Source organism: Phoenix dactylifera, chromosome 6 (genome assembly GCF_051530095.1).
Source record: "Phoenix dactylifera cultivar Ajwa chromosome 6, Ajwa_hap1_PhDact_Kaust_v1.1, whole genome shotgun sequence".
In the NCBI taxonomy this organism is placed as follows: Eukaryota; Viridiplantae; Streptophyta; class Magnoliopsida; order Arecales; family Arecaceae; genus Phoenix; species Phoenix dactylifera.
The window spans coordinates 37,552,504-37,566,361 of record NC_143195.1 but is presented as its reverse complement, the minus strand read 5'-3'; the positions used below and the strand labels follow the sequence as shown (position 1 = coordinate 37,566,361).

The following is a 13,858-nucleotide window of genomic DNA, read 5'->3' as shown; positions in this document are numbered from 1 at the left end:
TATCTCAAGCTACTCTCCCAAAAGCAACATGTAAATGGGTTGGATGGTGATCAAGTCAAAAAATTGTTAACTCGAATCCAACCTATTTATTAAACAGATCAAAAATTTAGATCCAAGCCTGACCTGTTTATTAAACAGTTAATCCAACTTGATCTGCATAAACTATTTATTAAGCAGGTTAAATAGGTTAAGTGGATTTTAAATGGATTAAATAGATTTAACTGGGTTAAACAGATTATTGAGTGGAATTCTCCGAAGTCTGAAAGTTGCCTAAATGTTTTACGCAAGTGAAACCATATTCCATCAAAATCAACATCCTAAGTGTTGATTCCATGCATTTAATAATCTGTTAATAAATCTGTTCTGCTTACCATATGATCTCAAGCATCGACTGCATCATGTTCTCTTTATGCCAATTGTTATAACAGAGCTCATGCCCAGATCCTGAAAACACCCATACAGATCTAACTATTTGAATCCAACTCATGAATGTGATTCCTCAAGGTTGGCATTTGCAATGCTTCCTCCTCCCTGACTCTGGTGTCCGACCCGGAGATCTCAGCCCGATAAACATAAAACCGGCACCCGAGGAGGAAGAAGATAAAATTCAGGAAGTTGAGGGTGGCAAAGAAGGCATAGTAGTAATCCAGATGAGAGGCGTTAAGGTTGTTCAGGATCCAACCTGTGTGGCCATGCTTCTCCGTGATGTGGGACACAGTTGACAGAAAGAAGCTACTAAGGAAGTTCCCTGCCCCCAAGCTAGTCATGGAATAAGATGTTCCCAGGCTCTTCATCCCCTCTGGAGCCTGGTCATAGAAGAACTCAATCGTGGCCACGGCTAAGAAAGCGTCAGCCACCCCCATGAGCAGAAATTGAGGCAGTAATATGAAGATGGTGAGCGGCACTTTCCCCCCATTCTTTACTAAACCATGCTCTCTTGCAACCCTTAATCTATGCCGTTCTGTTAGCGAAGCAATCATCATGATGAAGATATGGATAACTAGCCCAACTGCCATCCTTTGGAGGAGACTAATTCCCCTAGGGTTCTTGGTCCATCGCCTCATTAGTGGGACAAAGTACCGGTCATATATCACTACAGAGACGAGCATCGAGATTGTGACGAAGGTTGCAAGGCTTGCAGGAGGTATTTGGAAGTGTGGGCCAATGTGTCGATTAAGAGTGTTCCCTTGCTTGACAAAGAGGGTGTTCACCTGAGCGACCATCGTGCTCGGGATGAAGGTTGCAAACAATATCGGAATCATTTGTAGCATCCGTTTAGTCTCCTCTATCTGCGTCACTGAGCACAGTATCCATGACGTTGTTGGGCCAGTCTTTACAGCAGCCTTGTTGAGAAATCTGCATGTAATGCAAAGCAGCTAATAAACACCATCATCATTCATATATAAATGTGCGTGTGCATGTATCTTTTGTATGAAAGAATGAATGATCTTCTTTTCCAACATCGCCTGTTGGATTGCTCTCTACACAGATCTTGAAGCGGCAATTGCTTGATCTAATGGTGATCCGCATGAAGGAAGGTGAATCTTTCTTTCGCGCGAAAGGTACACCCTGTCTATGCAGAGCAGTCATATATTCTGGGAGGACTACTTTGAAACTTGAAAGCATAAAACATGCATGGGAGCAAAGCATGAAATTATCATCATCACGATCCTCTTAACTTTTTCATCAAGTAAACTCTAAATTGAGAAGTCTCCAGGGATATGAGGCAAGAAAAGCACTGATCAAAAATGCAAGCCACATAGTAAACTACCCTAATCAACCTCCTTGTTTTTTTAATTCCAAGCTTAGAAGACTCTACGCAGGCACGGTATAGAAGCATAATTAGACAATAACTTCAAGCATTAATGATCAAAAGAGAACAACCTTAAGCTTGTAGTGGAGTCGATTCGGAACTTTCCGCTCTCAGCATACTCCTCCAAATCCAGCTCATGGAGCTCCTTAGGGTCATCAGGCAAGGTAACCCTCCACTTCCGAGCTGCAGCTACAAGAACCCTGGCCATTTTAGTGAAGGGACTGCCTGACGGCAGCTTGTGTCGGTAGAATGGGGTGCCTGCTACGAAGATGGCAATGGAGATTCCGAGGCCGAGGGTGGGGAGAGCATAGCCGAGGGTCCACCCGACATTATCCTGGATGTAGACGAGGACGGTGTTGGCAAAGAGGGTCCCGAAGAAGATGCTGAACATCCACCAGTTGAAGAAGGAGAGCTTGTGGGCGCGCTCCTTGGGATCGAATTCATCGAACTGGTCGGCGCCGATGGTCGAGATGTTGGGCTTGGTCCCTCCCGTGCCGACGGCGAGGATGTAGAGCGCGCAGAAGAAGACACCCAGTTGCAGCGAGGTCGCCTTGTGGTTGCAGTTGGGGTCGTCGGTGTTGGCTCCACAGGGTGGTGGTCTGAGAGAGTGCAGTGATACCGCCATGGTAAGAAGACACATCCCCTGGGGAAAGAGAACAGCATTAGGTTTTCACAGGCCCCGGCATTATTTTTATGATGGCAAACTAATCAGCTACCTAACAAATGCAGCTAACCAGTGGTCGACAAAGTAGAGCATCTCGACTTGAGAGCATAATGATCATTAGATGAAAAATCCGAGGTGGTAAACGATACACTATGATTGAATGTAAAAATGATCACTCAAAAGCTTTTGAATTAGATTGCCTCTTTTGCTGCGCAATACTTAGAAGTGATCTTTTAGATATGTTATATAAATGTTCCTCTACCTCTGCGCAATATCTTCTGTACACTCTTTTGGCTATGCTCACGCTTTGTGAATAACCGATGTACCAAAAAAAAGAAAGCCTGTAAAGTTGTTTGCCATGATGCTATCCATTTGTCGATTTAGGATCGAAGTTCAATTAACAAGATAAAACGGGATATGTCCAAGAGGAGGAAGGGTTAGATTCCTATCAAAGTAAAATATCAAGATTCAGATCTACCAGGCAGGACACTTTATGGACTCCTACCCTTAAATTAGTTGAAGTATTGAATTGGTAACCAAGGTTGCTGGCCAACCACATGTGACATGATAATTTGTTTATTTATATCTTCCAATTATACCATGCTTCCGAGCTTCCATCAAGTTTGAGAGTACTCGGATAAACAGTGAAGATAAGATTGAAGAGTTACCGAGAGATAGATGATGGATGCAATGATGAAAGTCCAGTACCGGCCAAGATGGGCGTCAGCAATGTAGGCACCGATAACTGGTGTCATCCAAACCGTGCCCACCCAATTGGTCACATTATTTGATGATGTGACAGTGCCTTGGTGTAGCTTCTTGGTTAGATATATCACCAAATTTGAAGATATCCCATAGTATGCCATCCTCTCGAACACCTCATACACTGCCAAAATAAATAAATAAATAAATAAAATGGTTGTGGAGGTTGGCAGCAATTCTTTCTAGAGTCGTACTTGAAAAAGAATAATACGACTAAGTTAGTAGGAAAGATCAACAGGGAAATGTTTCTAAACAAAAATTTCCATCTAGAGTAGTCAATTGAAATAACTATTATAATATAGTAAGAAGAGGTTGGTGTAGTTAGTCAGCAACCAGATTATTTGATAAAAATAATATATTGCTTGAATCGTAGAAAAACTCAGAAGTGGGTAGTCATCCATCAGGAAGAAGATGGCCAGAGACCACCAATTAATTGGATTCACAACTCATGCGGATATTTCTTATAAAAAAATATAAAATATATAAGCAAATCTGCCTCATCCTATTAGCTTAAATTTTTGGAATAAGTGGTGATTTTAATACAAATTTAACCCAAAAACCAGAGTTGGAGCCATGTCTCATATTGCAACTCTTTGATGGGTTCCTCAAAGGAAATGAAGGTTTGTGTCATGGATGCGAGAAGCCGGTGTCTTTCGAAAGCGAAGCGAAGGGACTTCATGGCGAGACTAGATGGATTCTATGGGAGTCTAATGCTAGATAACTTTAAATCATAGGTTTGGGTTGTATATGGGCCCTTCAAAGCCGGAGGACAACAGATTTCAGGGTGGGATTTAGTGGAACCTACAAGATTATGGAGTCCTAAATATGAGTTTCTCATTTGAAAGCTCAAGAAATATGCGATTCGAGGATTGGATGAGTGGGCAAAGAGACAGGCGAAGGTATTACCCACTACAAAGCCGCAAGCAGTCCATCCTCCTCTTTTGGATCTAAGAACAGGGTTGCCCTTTAGATCGACAGAGCCGTCCTTTGTGTACTCTCCTTGCCCGGACTCACAGCGCTCTGCCATGGCTCGGCGAGTTCCCTTGCAAGTTGGAATACATACAAGGTAGTTGGAAGATAGCTTTTATGAGCTCTGGCTTTTATAGACCTCCTCGATGGATACTTGCATCATTTGCCATGCTGCTCAACTACACTGTACCAACCACTAGGAGACGATGGCCTATCTCATTATGGCGCGTGTCATCTCCTACAAAGAAGAACAAATAATGGGGACTCTGCCAGGAAAAAGTTCGATTTACTAATAAATTATTTTAGTTATTATGCCCTAAAACTCAAGTGAGTGCACACAGTAGATCAATCTCAAGTAATATTAGTCAATGCATATGTAAAAATACCTTCCAATTCCAAATAGTAGTTAGGAGGATAAGAATATGGTAAGCCAATAAAATCCATGAGAAACTAATATTCTAATTATTTTTAATAATAATAATAATTGGCAATTGTCACAAAGAAGCTTTCAATGGTAATATAGAATTTAAGAATATTTTAGTAGGTCGTGCAAGTGGATCAGATAAATCATTATCCAAGTTTGTGGTTGAGTTAATTTGGACCTAGGCCTCACCATATCCTTTTCATGGTTGTTTCTAGAAGAGCACCGAGCCGTTGCTACTTTATGAGCGTGCCAGCCCAGGCTCACTGACGCCACAAGCCCGGGCTCGTTGGCGCCGTGGCTAAGAAGAAGAAGCTTTGCTTAGGATTCACATCATCAATGAGGGTTTCACTGAGAGTGTGAGAGCGAGAGGGTGCAAGGGTTCATGAGGACTGCGAATTATAGTTTGTTCCTTCCCTGGAGGGATATTTCTAAAATTTTAAAAATACATTTTTATCATATTATTATCATATGTTCTTGGATTTGACAGAGATGGACGGCTCGGCCATATTGCAACAAAAATTAAGTGCTGGGATCGAATTGGAAATTTAAAAATTTTGTGATGTAATTACAAATCATAAAAAATTGAATGGATGTTGCTGTAATTTTTTTTTTTCAAATTTTATCCTTTCATTTGTTATGTAAGGTGGTTGACATTGGTATTGCATCATTTATCAGGTTGTCGAGAAGCATTGGTGCATGGATGCTATTGTCATGTACTTGGCTATGCATATCAAACATCCTGGTGCACAATATGTTTGATACATCAGGGCATCAAGCATGTCCACCACGAGATGGCACGTCATATATGCCACTACAAGAATAAGCCACATCTTTTGATTCTTGCGTTCACTTTGATCAGTGACTTGAATATCTTGAGCCAACTATTAGCTTCTTTCCTCAAAAGAAACACACGAGCCACATTGGAATAGCATTTGGACCATCTTTGATTCTTGTCCAATATTGGAGGATAAAGGAAATCCAACCTTCTGCGATAAGATTTGTTTTTGCACATTTGGCTTGAGAAAGACGACAGAATCTTTTTTCGGCGAGAATACAATCCACACCTATCATTTTTGGGAGCATTTCGGGTCAAAAGAGATTTAAAGGTACCTTTCTTCCTTTTTGACTAATTGCCCTTCCTCCTAGTTGGAAATTCTTTCTTTTCTTCCATCTTTTTTTTATATATTTTATTCTTCTTTAAACAAATTGAAGGAAGTGATTCGCTTCCTCTTTATTCTATCAAAACATTCTAGCGTGCTCGACCGCACTTAAACCCTAGACTATTTGGACTAGTTCACATGCCAAATATTTTTATAGTATTTTGATACATTCAAGCAAATATTTGCATTCAAAATATCCCAACTTGACATTAAAAGTGCCTGTCAATCATTGTTTGGAGATCCAAACTAAAATCATACTTTCATCCACCCTTTCAGACGAGAGACGTTTACATACATCTTCTCTCAGAAAGATAAAATAAATGAAAAATTAGGAAATTAAGGTGCCTGCGCGGGACAGGATACGAGATCCAATTGAGAATGAAGCATGAGATTGGAGCCAAATTGTACTGAAGATTGGAGCCCGCAAAGAGCACGCGCAATAGTGCTGTAGCTGACTGTGCTCATGCAAGAGCAGTGTAAGCAGCTGTTGTACCAAAAAAAAAAAAAAGAGCACGTGCAATCCGTTTGGATATGATGTTGTGGTCAAGCATGCTTCGACGGCCAAACGGAGGTTAAGGTTGGGGGCTGAAAGCCCTGCAAAGGGATTTTCTTCATGTCCACAAATCCATCATGTCATATGACAGCGCTTGGAGAATCCATACATTGGTGGCTTATTAGGTCCATTAGTAAACAAAATTTTATTTTTAACACTGCCCTTTTTTTTTATGTCATATGTAATGGAATCTAAGTCTTAGACACATGTTTGGAATATAATTGCTTTTTAAACATCAGTTAATTGCAAGATTGTAGTTATTCTCTCAAGGCTAATCTCAAAGACTAGTGAGCATCAGCCTTTTGAGTGAATCTTGCCCTTAACTCAAACGCCAAATAGAGCGTACCAACCGCTTTACTAGAGTCATGTTGACTTGTGAGAAGCCAATCCCATTACTTGAATTAACTGCTATTTCACATTCAATGAAAATTTCCACCCCTAACCCCAAGTGGTTCTGGGTTGTATCTTTCGTGTGAAAGAATGGTTTATCTTCTTTGACGATGTCAATCGTTGGTTGTTGGCACAATAATTGCTTCAAGATCAATAAATTATTAGCGTGCGTGGTGTGGTCCAACAATGCAGTAGTTGTGATTCAACAATTGTGCACAGATATTACTATTGACTTGTTTTACTTACAAGGACATACACTTGGACTATTAGATTCTTTACGGGTCAGCCACAAATCCACTTACATGAACATACAGATCTTTCTTTTATATATTCATTTTGGTTGCACTTGCAATGATTTTATGGCGGTCTTACAAAATTTTGTTGCTCGATCCAATCATAAGCGTAGAAGCCATTAGCTGGTTCTCTAGATGATCCTTTGGGATCAAACTGACCCTTAGAAGGCTAAGGTTTCGAATTCACTAAATTTTGTAAGCGGAGCAATGAATACTTATCAAATTGTATTACATAAAAAATCTTTAGTCAGATGAGGAGAAACCAACCATCCATCTATGCTAACTCTCACATGCACTGCACATTGTAGACTCTAATTTACGAATACATCGGCACCAGGGCCATTTGCTTGCTTCGTTTTTTTTTTTTTTTGGGGTAACAAAAAGTGAGGTAACTCACTACGCACGAGTGAAAGACATGCCCTCTGCATCAGCTCTAATGCAGTCTGCCAAAAGGAAACTCTTCGATCCAGATCCTTTTCATTTGCAGTGCGCCAGCCCTGGGATTTGAAATGGGCTTCTTTTTCTGATGCAAATGCAACTCAGGCTGGGCTTCTGGTCAGGCCTATTAATGAGTTCGGTGCACGAGCCCAACCCTAATCCTTCAGCAGTTGTTAAGTTTTGGATCCTAGTTTTCGTCTAAGCCTGGATACAAAGCTTAAATTCGCAAGCAGTAGCCCATGATCTGGAGTGCTACAGTTCAAAGCATGCCTCTAGCTCAAGTGGGCCTAGGAAGAGTTCGGATTATTTGGGGCCCGAGGTGTTTGGAAGTTCAGGCCACTGTGTCGTTCGAACTGGGCTTTAACTGTATACAAACATTGAGGGCGGCGTGGAATTGTATCATATCAAACGAGGCCAGTATGTACCGTGTAACCAGTCAATGGGCCATAAGTGTACTTATTATTTAGTATTTATCTAACTACTTACTTATACCTTCGAATCACGTCAAAATGCATATTGAACTGTAATTCTTCTTCTTGTTTTTTTATTTTTTTGAGTAAAAGGGAATATTAAGCGGAATTCTTCAGAGTCTGAAAGTTGCCAAAACCGGCACATAAGTGAGACCATATTACATCAAAATCGACATCCTAACTATCGTTTCCATGCAATTAATAATCTGTTAGTATATCTGTTCTGTTTACCATACAATCTCAAGCATCGACTGCATCATCGTGTTTTCTTTATGCTTGTTGCTATAACAGTGCTTATGCCCAGCTCCCACAAACGCCTATACTGATCTAACCATTTGAATACAACTCGTGCGCGTGATTCCTCAAGGTTGGCATTTGCACTGCTTCCTCTTCCCTGACTGTGGTGTCCGACTCGGAGTTCTCAGCCCGATAAACATAAAACCGGCACACGAGGAGGAAGAAGATAAAATTCAGGAAGTTGAGGGTGGCAAAGAAGGCATAGTAGTAGTCCAGACGAGAGGCGTTAAGGTTGTTCAGGATCCAACCTGTGTGGCCATGCTTCTCCGTGATGTGGGACACAGTCGATAGAAGGAAGCTACTAAGGAAGTTCCCTACCCCCAAGCTAGTCATGGAATAAGATGTTCCCAGGCTCTTCATGCCCTCTGGAGCCTGGTCATAGAAGAACTCTATCTTGGCCACTTCTAAGAAAGCATCAGCCACCCCCATGAGCAGAAATTGAGGCAGTAATATGAAGATGGTGAGCGGCACTTTCCCCCCATTCTTTACTAAACCATGCTCTCTTGCAACCCTTAATCTATGCCGTTCCGTTAGCGAAGCAATCATCATGATGAAGATATGGATAACTAGCCCAACTGCCATCCTTCGGAGGAGACTAATTCCCCTAGGGTTCTTGGTCCATCGCCTCATTAGTGGGACAAAGTACCGGTCGTATATCACTACAGAGATGAGCATCGAGATTGTGACGAAGGCTGCAAGGCTTGCAGGAGGTATTTGGAAGTGTGGGCCAATGTGTCGATTAAGAGTGTTCCCTTGCTTGACAAAGAGGGTGTTCACCTGAGCGACCATCGTGCTCGGGATGAAGGTTGCAAACAATATCGGAATCATTTGTAGCATCCGTTTAGTCTCCTCCACTTGCGTCACCGAGCAGAGTATCCATGGTGTTGTTGGGCCGGCCTTTACGGCAGCCTTGCTCAGGAATCTGCACAAATTCAAAGCATCCAACAATCAATCATCATCCAAAGCGTGTGCGCCTGTATGTATAAAGCTGAGATTCAAGTTGAGAAAGCTCTACTCATGAAATGCATTGTATCGTAATTTAAGAATGGGGTTTGGGTTGCTCTTCTTTTATGGCATTGGCCATTGTATCTTTTACAACCTCTGTCCATGCCGAGCAGTCATATATTCTGAGTGCTAATTTGAAAGCATAATACATGCATGGGAATTCTCCGGAAACCCTTTCATCAACCAGACTCTAAATTGAGAAATCTCCAAATATATGAGGCAAGACGGCGTAATTCAAAAATGCAAGCTACATGGTAAACTACCCTCATCAACCCCCCTGTTTTTTAATTATCGAGCAGAGAAGACTCCACGCATGCACAGTATGGAAGCATAATTTGACGACTCAATAACGGATAAGGCTATATGTTTCGAGCATTAATGGTCAAAAGAGAACAACCTTAAGTTTGGAGTGGAGTCGATTCGGAACCTTCCGTTCTTGGCATACTCCTCCAAATCCAACTCATGGAGCTCCTTGGGGTCATTAGGCAAGGTAACCCTCCACTTCCGAGCTGCAGCTACAAGAACCCTGGCCATTTTAGTGAAGGGACTGCCTGACGGAAGCTTGTGTCGGTAGAATGGGGTGCCTGCTACGAAGATGGCAATGGAGATTGCGAGGCCGAGGGTGGGGAGAGCATAGCCGAGGGTCCACCCGACATTGTCCTGGATGTAGACGAGGACGGTGTTGGCAAAGAGGGTCCCGAAGAAGATGCTGAACATCCACCAGTTGAAGAAGGAGAGCTTGTGGGCGCGCTCCTTGGGATCGAATTCATCGAACTGGTCGGCGCCAATGGTCGAGATGTTGGGCTTGGTTCCGCCCGTGCCGACGGTGAGGATGTAGAGCGCGCAGAAGAACACACCCAGTTGCAGCGAGGTCGCCTTGTGGTGGCAGTTGGGGTCCGCGGTGTTAGCTCCACAGGGTGGTGGTCTGAGAGAGTGCAGTGATACTGCCATGGTTAGAAGACACATCCCCTGGGGAGAGAGAACATCGATCATTAGATAGAGTAACATCGTCGAGACATGAGCATAAGAATACGAAACTAAAAAGAGAATAACTGAAATTAAGCTGCTCGATATATAGAGATGAATAATTTCCCAGTTCATTAGTAGCCCTCTAGATCTTCTCACGATTCTAAGTTTGCATTCTAATTTTCCTTTCCTTTCGCTTGCTTTGTCTCTGCCTCTCTCCCTGTTCCTTCCCTACCTTCTCCCCTTCCTTCTCTCTATTCCTTTGGCAGGTGGCGGGAACATAGTTTTTGATCTTGGGAGTTTGGGCGCGGGGTTACAATGTCGGCGGATTGCTCGGCGCGGTGGGCGAGCGGAAATGGAGATGAGGAAAAGATGGGGAGGATTGGAAAGCTGCTCGTTGTGTAGGCGAGGGAGAAGGTCGGTAGGCAGAGCATTGGAACACGGTAGCGAGCGACGAAGTCGGACCGTAGGCAGGAAGAGTAGCCCTGGCAGCGAAAGAAAGAGAAGAGAAGGTGGTGGTGTGGGAGGAGAGATCCTGGAGTTTTGAGAGAGCAGAGAAGGGATCTCTCGCACTTGAAGAAGGGGGGGAATTGGGGTGTATTTATCGCGCGAAAGAAGGATTCACTTTCTCGTGAATCCACCGTTGGAGAACCAACCGCAAACATCTCAAAGCATGCCTAACTCCATCCTGCACATCTCCTAAGGCAATCAGTGCATGATTCAACCAAAGGAAGGCCCAGGCCCCCCTTTCCTGCCAAAGATACATCCGGCCGGAGCTGATCATGAGCTAGGGCTCGTCGATTTCATCCTAAAATTTAACAAGCTTGGGCACTAAAAATAGGCCCATGGGAGGGGCCTAGGCAAAAATGTAGGTTCGATCAAAAAATCGAACCAAGCCTTGGGCACCATAGAGTTTGGTGCAGCACATTGCAGAGAAGTCCACGCACCACAAAGGACCGTAGCTTTGACCATTTGCTTCAAGACCAGCTAACTTTATGGACTCATTTAGTTTGTGGGAAGAAGAAGGAGGAAAATATGGTCATGTAATTTCTTTTATTATATAATATACTTGATAACTGGATTTGTGTTCTATAAGGGTTCATGTGGCCATGTGTTTAAGAGTTTGGTTCGAACTTGATGGCGTAGTTTACAACCGTAATTCGTTTATGTATTGTGCTACCATAGTATATTAGGCGCCATGTATTTGCAGGGGCAGCTGTCTTATGCATAGCATAGACTTTGATGCATCATGATCGTCACGTAATACATGGATGGCCATGATAGTAGAATTGGACCATCAAGCTTTGTCCTTGAACTTGATGGAATCCAAACTCTATATTGCTTAGACCCATAATGCGTTGAGAATCTCTTGGATAAAGCATGATCAAGGACCCCTTTGAGATAAGGTCTTGGGTTTTCCCAGCCCAACATCATTTTGAACAATTATTGTTTTGAACTCGATTTAAGATCATAGTCATCATATGAAAAATCCGATTTGGTAAACGATACACAATGATTGAATTCAAAATTGAGCAGTCAAAAGTCTGCAGAGCGGTTGGCCATGATGCTATCTGTTTGACGATTTTAGGATCGAAGTTCAATTAACAAAGGCCAAATAAATAAATAAATAATAAGAAAACACATTCCCCCATATCTCAACAACCCATGACTGATGAGATAGTTTATTGACTACTTGCCAGCTTTGATTGCTGCGGACATTGAGCCATGGATTTTAGAAGCTTTGCAAAGTCCCAACATGAGACAACTTCCGCCGTCGTTTGTTGCTTTCCAACGAGCAAGTGTGAATTTGTCTACTAAGAATGAATGCAGACTCGTCGGCCATGAGTGAGCAAGTTGGGCAACTTTTTCACGTCAAACTAATCGTAAATTAAGTGCCCATCTAGAGCAGATTTATTTCTTTATACAGATTACATTCAAAAGAGGGGCATATTGAGATCCTTGGGTATCGTCACGACACTTTGAAATGAAAAATATTAATCTTCATTTTAGAATACAGAATTACATAAGGGAAGTAAAATAATACATAAATAATCATTATCAAAAATACTTGAAACAAATAGTATGATAATTGACATGTAAACTTTTATTTGCAAAGTGGGTTAGGTTCAAATTGTATTATGTATCCTATATATATATATATATATATATATATATATATTCGTTCAAGAATAATAATGGAGAACACCTTAAGAGTATAAGGATCTAATATTTAAGTACCAACCGATTCGAAGCCAGAAACAAGATATGCTCAAGAGGAGGAAGCCATACTTTTCCTACAAATTTATATAAGATAGAAACATGATACTGCAATCCTAGTTAAACCTAATTGTTAGTTCCAAATCATATCAATGTACAATATCAAGATTTAGGTCTACTCCCTTTCTGTCGGCATTTGGTGCATTATTAAACATTAAATTAGTTGAAGTATTGAATTGGTAACCAAGGTTGCCAACATCCCACATGTGGCATGTTAATTTGTTTATTTGTATCTTCCAATTATACTATGCTTCTGAGCTTCCATCAAGTCCAAGAGTGCTTAAATACACAGTGAGGATAAGAGTGAAGACTTACGGAAAGATAGATGATGGATGCTATGATGAAAGTCCAGTAGCGGCCAAGATGGGCGTCGGCAACGTAGGCACCAATGGTTGGTGTCATCCACACCGTGCCCACCCAATTGGTCACATTATTTGATGATGTAACAGTCCCTTGGTGCAGCTTGTTTGTTAGATATATCACCAAATTTGAAGATATCCCATAGAATGCCATCCTCTCGAACACCTCATACACTGCCAAAATAAATAAAATAAATGGTTGTAGAGGTTGGTAGCGATTCTTTCTAGAGTCATACTTGGAAATGAACAATATGAATAAGTTAGTAGGAAAGATCAACAGGGAACTATTTCTAAACAAAAATTTCCTTCGAGGTAGGTGTAGCAAGTCAGCAACCAGATTATTTGATAAAAATAATATATATTGCTTGAATTGAAGGAAAACCTAGTAGTGGGTAGTCATCCAACAGTAAGAAGATGGTCAGAGACCACCAATTAATGGAGTTCACAACTCATGAGGATATTTCTCCACTGCAAATTTAACCCAAAAACCAGAGTTGGGGCCATGTCTCATACTGCAACTCTTTGATGGGGTCCTCAAAGGAAATGAAGGTTTATGTTATAGATGCGAGAAGTTGGTGTCCTTCGAAAGCAAAGCGAAGGGATTTAATGGGGAGACTAGATGGATTCTATGGGAATCTAATAGCAGTCGACTTTGAAGCCGGAGGACAATAGATTTCAGGGTGGGATTTAGTGGAACCTACAAGATTATGGAGTCCGAAATACGAGTTTCTCATTTGAAAGCTCAGGAAATATGCGATTGGATGATTGGATGAGTGGGCAAAGAGACAGGCGAAGTCATTACCCACTACAAAACCGCAAGCAGTCCATCCTCCTCTTTTGGATCTAAGGACAGGGTTGCCCTTTAGATCGACAGAGCCGTCCTTTGTGTACTCCCCTTGCCCGGACTCACAGCGCTCTGCCATGGCTCGGCAGGGTCCCTTGCGAGTTGGAACCACAAACAAGCTAGATGGAAGATAGCTTTCATGAGCGCTGGCTTTTATAGACCTCCTTGATAGAT

The 13,858-nt window shown here is 42.0% G+C and overlaps 2 protein-coding genes across 2 annotated transcripts; both read right to left on the bottom strand.

Moving 5' to 3' along the window:
• Positions 1-298: 298 nt before the first annotated feature.
• Positions 299-4,341, bottom strand: LOC103703903 (protein NRT1/ PTR FAMILY 5.2-like). The gene is made up of 4 exons (XM_008786949.5): positions 4,146-4,341; positions 3,146-3,363; positions 1,885-2,456; positions 299-1,356 (listed from the first exon to the last, which is right to left on the bottom strand). Exons 1-4 carry the CDS (start codon positions 4,264-4,266, stop codon positions 465-467), a joined length of 1,803 nt encoding a protein of 600 aa, XP_008785171.3. The 5' UTR covers positions 4,267-4,341; the 3' UTR covers positions 299-464.
• Positions 4,342-7,982: 3,641 nt separating this feature from the next.
• Positions 7,983-13,846, bottom strand: LOC103703902 (protein NRT1/ PTR FAMILY 5.2-like). Its single transcript, XM_008786948.4, has 4 exons — positions 13,643-13,846; positions 12,797-13,014; positions 9,636-10,207; positions 7,983-9,155 (listed from the first exon to the last, which is right to left on the bottom strand). The coding sequence occupies exons 1-4, from the start codon at positions 13,761-13,763 to the stop codon at positions 8,264-8,266; spliced, it is 1,803 nt and encodes a 600-aa protein (XP_008785170.3). The 5' UTR covers positions 13,764-13,846; the 3' UTR covers positions 7,983-8,263.
• Positions 13,847-13,858: the final 12 nt, after the last annotated feature.